Source organism: Gavialis gangeticus, unplaced genomic scaffold (assembly GCF_001723915.1).
Source record: "Gavialis gangeticus isolate Ggan-Ray unplaced genomic scaffold, GavGan_comp1, whole genome shotgun sequence".
NCBI lineage: Eukaryota > Metazoa > Chordata > Crocodylia > Gavialidae > Gavialis > Gavialis gangeticus.
In genome coordinates this window covers 30,284,765-30,290,893 of record NW_017729034.1, presented here as the reverse complement: position 1 = coordinate 30,290,893, position 6,129 = coordinate 30,284,765, and the positions used below count along the sequence as shown (strand labels likewise).

Genomic DNA, 6,129 nt, shown 5'->3' with positions numbered 1-6,129 from the left:
GACTAGATGATCTGCTCAGGTCCCTTCCGACCCTAGAAACTATGAAACTATGAAACTATGAGTCTGAGAACCTTCACTAAAGATTTCTGAGAAAAAGCTGAGTAGACTTATATCTGGGACAGTGCAGAAATAGCTTCTCCTGCAGTTTTGCAGGGGGTTGGACTAAATGACCATTTAAGGTGTCTTCCAGCCTTGTGATTCTCTGATTGGGCCCTTGGGGGGGTCACTTGATATTCATTCCAACCCCAAGATCAGGTGAACAGAAAGGCTTACACGTTAAAGCAGAGGGGCCAGATCCAGCCCACAGAGTAGGGTCATCCAGTACATGGACTTTTGCCCTCACTCAGGCTGCAGTGGTGGGGCTCCTTCCCACAGCAGGAGCCGGAGCCAGGGCAGGGCCCCAGCAGCACCACAGGCAGAAGCCTTGCAACCATGGTCAGAGCCCCAGCCCTGTCCATGGTGCCAGGGCTTCTTTCTGTGGCAGTAGCCCTCACCCCAGTAGCATTGCAACCAGAAGCCCTGCCACCGTGGTCAGAGCCTTGGTGTGGTCCACAAGCACATACAAAGCAGGGGATGTGGCCCTCCAATCAATTGGCATTTAATACTCCCATATTCAAGCAAGAGAAAGTCAGGACTCAAATTCTGCTCTCAGCACTTCAGTTGCATCCATGTTTGATCTGAAAAATACATCCTCATCCTGCTCTATGCCGCAGTTTTGCCATGTGTATAATGGGAGGGAGGGATCTCACCCTACTGTTATGGGGGTGCAGGCTGGATCTGAGAGTAGCAGGGAGTGGAGACGTGGGGCAGGCAGAAGGGTCTGTGACATGCCAGAGTGAGAGCTGTCTTCTAAATTTGTCTGAACAGCACAGGTACAATAAGCAATGGTGAGATTTTTCTGGAGCTCCCTCTGGATCATTTACACAAGGCAACTGCGATTCACTGGCAGAGTTTGTGGGTGACTCCTTTTCTTTAAAGCTGGCCCCAAGGTACCTTCACTTTCTGGGTTCCCTTGTCAGGGGCTCCACACCCCTTATCTCTTGTGAGCCTGCCTTTGCTCCTATGTCCACCCCAGAGGAGTTCTCGAGGTCCGCACAGCTCAGGTCTCCCTTCTCCACTCTTTTTCCTCTTGCCATGCAAGTGCCCTTCTTGCCTACCCTGACATCCCTTTTCCATCTCCCTCTGTGCTCCCCTCTCCTAGGAATGAGAAGTCACCTGTGCAGTCCCTGACAAGCAGCTCTCCAAGGGAAGCCCTGAGTCCTGAGCAGACAGGAGGCAGCAGTGAGGGAGTTGCCAGAAGTGAAGCTGGAGACAAGGAAAAGAGAGTCCCAGGAAATGAGGTAAGAACAAAAGCTGGGCCCAGATCCCTACTCCCCTTCCCATGACAGGAACAGCCACACCTGTGCCACGTGACATAATTATTTGGCAAAGCAACATGGGAAGGTGCTTGATTATCTGTGCCCTGGACTGGAAGTAACAGCTTTGTGACTGCCACACGTTCACCCTTGTGAAGCTAGTGTGACCTCCTCTGCAGCCCCTGAGTGACCAGCACGTGACCATGCAAACACTATAACTTGTTTATGATGCCACAAGGCCCTCAGTGATGTGCATGTGACTCCATGCCTCTCTGCAGCCACCTGGCACACCCCTGCCCTTTCCTACTCCCGCGTTTTGGTCTAGGCCAAGCTGGCATGTGTTCTTGTGTGTGTGTGTGTGTATCTCAAGGCTGTCACTGGCATCCCTCTGCAGCATTGCCCTGGTACATGCAGTTCTGGGAGGCAGCACCATAGCCCCTACCCCACCGACTTTACTTGGGAACCTGTAGCCAGGCTGGGTCTGCTCATAGGGGCATCCTATTTATAGGGTGGCAGGGGTTAGGAGCTAGGCCTGCTGATAGAAGTCCATGTCATATTCAACCCTGAAGCTGTGTGATGGAGGAACAAGACCCTAACAGGCTCTTTTTGTGCCCTAGGTGCAGAAGGATGTTTCAGGGAGTGTGACAGAGCATGTAAGAGGCGAGGAAGGCAGTCCAGGCTTGTCTGGAGGGCATCTCGCCGAGGGGTGCCACAGCAGCAAGAGGTACTGGCTTGCGGAAACCACTCTCAGGAAGAGCAGAACTTGGAGGGTAGAGGGGAGAGCTCTAGGCTGGATATCACTAAGAAGGGAGAGGGGACTCTAGACCTATTCCTTAGCTGCAAGAACTGCATCCCTAAGCCCATAATAGAGTCCCCAGAAGAGGCCTTGCTGGCAGGGTGGGCCTGGCCCTTTGATGCAGACACCTGCCTTCATGCTACAACCTTCAGAGTCCACCTGGCACAGCAACTGTCCCCCTTTCCCTGTGAACCCCATGGGAGGGACCTGGGGGGTCCTCATGACAGGAGAGTGATTGGACATGACTCTCCATCTCTGCCACAGGAGGAAGCTCCCAGGACACTCGGATGCTGGCTGGGGTGCGCCTCAGCAGGAGAGCCAGCTGCAGGACTACTGCCAGGCGGCTAACATGGTAATGTCTCCTAACAACCCACAGCATGGCCCAGGGCCCCCTAGGTCTTTCTGTTGCATGCTGTCCCCAAATATCTTCCTCTACTGCCCAACACAGCTCCTAAGTCCCTCCCCCCATGACCCTGGCATTAATGTGTCACCTCTCCCCTCCCCCCTGGTGCCAAACAGGCCGTATCCTGGCTGAAGGAGGGTGCAGGGCCTGGCATCCAGCAGAACCAAGTGGAGGATGCTGAGAACCTAGAGGCACTGCAGAGCCACCAGAAAATCCTGGGCAATAGCACTGGCTTGGAGGCTGTCTGCCAGGTGAGCCACTGCTGGAGGGTCTGGGGGATCAGGGGCCCAAAGTGGGGGGAACTGTTTGGGACTTGTGGGGCACCCCCAGGTATTGCACTTCTAGGGATGTCCCTGGGGGTGCCTGGGGACACAGAGGGGCCTACATGTCTCTGTTGTGCTTGTATTCCATGCAGCTGGGGCCCCCTAGAGGGGACAGGCCAAGCACTGGGGGTATGGCATTTCTTATAACTAGCTTCACTGTCCTTTGGGGTAGGACAGGAGGGAGCATGGAGATCCAGGTCCCTGTTGCCCCCAGGCTCAGGTGGGGTTGTGAAGGGCACTTTCCCTGTCCTTAGCACTTGCCTCATCATCAGACACCTGATGAAGGCGGTACCCACCTGGGCAGCACCTGACAGCATGTGTCCATCCCTGCCACAGGAAGGACAGAAGCTGTTGCATGCCTGCCCCAGGGGAAGCCCTGAAGTAGAAGGTGTCCTCCGGGAGCTGGCGGGGCTGTGGGAGGAGCTGCAGAGGAAGCACCAGGAGAATGGCGCAGTGCTGAGGGAGATTGATAAGGTGTGTGGCGTCGTTTGGCCCTGCCAGAGTCCCAGGCACACAGAGACAGTGTGAGCAGGGCCAAAAAGGGAGCACCCAGGCCTCAGGGACAGGCCCAACATTGCCAAATGGCAAAGCAGCTTTGCATACATCTGGGTGGCCCATACCTGGGATGTGCTGGAAAGGTTGGTCCCCAGCCTCAGCCAGGGCCCCTCAGTAGTTAAGTCTCCCTGGGGAGCCTTGCAGCAGGGGAGTGTTATAGTCTCTAAGGATGCAACAGCCAGCTGGATGCCATACATGCCACCAGGGACAGGTGCCCTGGAACCAACTTGGGAATCTTCCACCTCACGCAGCTGTAGCCTGTACTGTAGAGGCCTTGGAACAGAGAGGCATAACCAGCCAGTGCGATGTGCTGAGCAGAGATACTAGAGAGAGACGCGCAGAGAGATACAGGCCCTGGAGACTCAAGGGACACCAGCATAGTTTCCCTGGGGACCTCTAAATTGGTGCCCACTCACCCACCTTGAGTGGGTGGGAACGCTTTGCTAGGTTTGAGAGACCTCTAGTGGGTGGCCGTGGGCACCTGGAGGCCCAATCAGGAACTCTGTGAAACTGGGAGGATGATATGCCTTGCTGGGGTAGTCCAGGTCTGGCTTACACCCCAGCAGTGTTCCCTGAGCCCCTAGTGTTCTCTTAGCACCTACTGGGGCTTTCTTTCTGGCCCTGCAAGGAGAGGCAGCTGGCCTACCAGGCTCAGTCTGGTGGTGTACAGCTACCTGTTTCACTCTCCACTTCTTTTCCGCAGGCTTTGCGGCTGGTGGGGGAGCTGGACCGGGCTGAGCACTGGCTGCAGGGGGTGGCGGGCTCACTCTCAGAGCCGGCTGCTATGAAGAACCCAGAGGAGCTCCGCAGGGACCTGCAGGACATCGGCAGCCTGGAGAACCAGCTCCTGCTGTGGGGCATCAGGCTCCAGGCCCTGCGGGAGGAGATGGGCAGGGAGCCCTCCATGGGGCACGAGGCTGCTGGGAGGATTCAAAGGAAGGTGGAGACTGTGGAGGAAAAGTGAGTGAGGCAGCACTGGGGGTGGGAGAGTGGCATCTGGACAAGGGATGGGATCGGCACAGGAAGGGATCCCTTTCAGTGGGCTTGGGGTGTTGGACAGGGTCAGGGGAGGGGATTCCCACCCAGGGAGGAAGTAGTGGGGGCAAAGAAAGGAGAATTACATGCCAGATACATCCCCCCTTACCGGGAGCTGGCTGAAGGAGGAACAATGTGGACGGGCAGCATGGAGAACCAGCTCCTGCTGTGAGGCCTCTAGCTCCAGGCCCTGCAGAAGGAGATGGGCAGGGAGCCCATCTCCTCAGCAGGTGGCATCCCTGGGGAGCTGCCCTGTGTGTCCCCTGTGCCCCTACCCCACGGACATGTTTGCTGTGCCAGGCTGAGGTGTGTGCGAGCAGCTCTACGGAGGCGGGCATCAGACCTGCGCGACTCCCTGGTGCTATCCGAGTTCCTGCAGAATGTGCAGCAGGAAGAGGTGCTGAGCCAGAAAAGCTGTGTGCAGGTGAGCAGGGGATGGGGCAGGGCCTGGGGGCAGGTGGGGTGTGAGTGTGTCTATCTCTGATAGGGCAACGGGGCTCTCTCATGTGCTGGCCCTCCCCCCAGCAGCTCTCTGTGGCTGGTCCCTTGTGAGGCATGGTATGCCCTGATCTCCCTGATCCTGACTACCCCAGCCCATCACTGACTGCATGGGGGAGCCCATGCACATGCCCCTGTCAAGGAGGCTCTATGAGGATCCCTCTAGGGCCTGGCCCCTGCCTGTTGCAGTCCCTCTCCCAAGCCCCAGCATCACTTCTGTATGTTTGCTTTAGCCAGTGACCCACCAACTGGACCCCAAGGAGCCCTTGCACCCCCTGCTGGTGCAGGCTGGGCAGCAGCTGAACAGAGCGGGCATGACCAGCCCCCTGGGGGAGCTGCAGGAGGCAGTGGAGATGCTGAATGATGCAGTGAAGGAACGGGAGCGGGTCATGGAGGCAGCGGCAGAGACGGAAAGCCTGGAGCACCTGGTATGGGGCTAGCCTTGGAGGAGATGGGGAGAGCATTGTTCAGGTGAAGGAGGAGGTAGTGCCCACCACCTAGCGGCCATGGAGAGTGCAGCCAGCTTCCTAAGAGGGAAGAGTGACATTGGAAGTCTTCTCTGTCCAGCGTCTGCATGAGGGTCTGCTGATCAGTTACAACAGGGAGCTGGGAGCCAGGACTCCTAGGTCCTGTTCCTGATGGGAGGGGAGCATGATTTGATGCTTAGAGCTTAAGCTGGGACTCTGAGACAGCCTGTGCTGGTGCTGGGCAGTGGCTGTCAGCCCAATGGCTAACAAGCAGCCAGTTGCTCTTACTCAGCTATGGCAGGGAGCCATGAGCCTATGCTGGGTCCAGGGCACCAAGCAGAGCTGGTAGGGGGAGGAGAGGAGAGCATCTGTGTGGGCAGCTACAGCTTGGGAGTCCCATGCTGGGGTCCATCAGCCTCTTCTCCTCCCCCCAGCTGGCAGAGGTCTCCCTGCATATGCAGGCTGTCCGGTGCAGAGCAGAGGCCCTGGCACACGACATTGCCCAGGCAGAGAGGGGCTTTGCCACAGTGAAGAGTGAGTGGGATCTGCAGGGGCTGCAGGGTTTGCTAAGCCGGCAACAGGACATGGAGGTGAGTCCATGGGTGCATTGCCGCCCACATGGCTGCACTGTTTTGCCGTGGTTTTAGTGAACTCACTAGCACTCTCCACTGGCTTCCCACAGATCCTGAAGTGCCTA

The 6,129-nt window shown here is 57.2% G+C and overlaps 1 protein-coding gene across 7 annotated transcripts in view; it reads left to right on the top strand.

Moving 5' to 3' along the window:
- The window catches only part of LOC109304334, a 50,188-nt gene that overhangs the window by 25,748 nt on the left and 18,311 nt on the right, over positions 1-6,129 (top strand). For 6 of the 7 annotated variants that reach the window (XM_019526819.1, XM_019526818.1, XM_019526814.1 and 3 more), the window contains 9 exons: positions 1,202-1,340; positions 1,973-2,079; positions 2,416-2,503; positions 2,671-2,805; positions 3,214-3,351; positions 4,136-4,392; positions 4,768-4,891; positions 5,199-5,393; positions 5,867-6,022. In XM_019526819.1, the coding sequence (XP_019382364.1) occupies positions 1,202-1,340; positions 1,973-2,079; positions 2,416-2,503; positions 2,671-2,805; positions 3,214-3,351; positions 4,136-4,392; positions 4,768-4,891; positions 5,199-5,393; positions 5,867-6,022 (1,339 nt within the window). The remainder of the gene's footprint in view (positions 1-1,201; positions 1,341-1,972; positions 2,080-2,415; positions 2,504-2,670; positions 2,806-3,213; positions 3,352-4,135; positions 4,393-4,767; positions 4,892-5,198; positions 5,394-5,866; positions 6,023-6,129) is intronic. The other variant, XM_019526817.1, reaches the window with a different exon arrangement.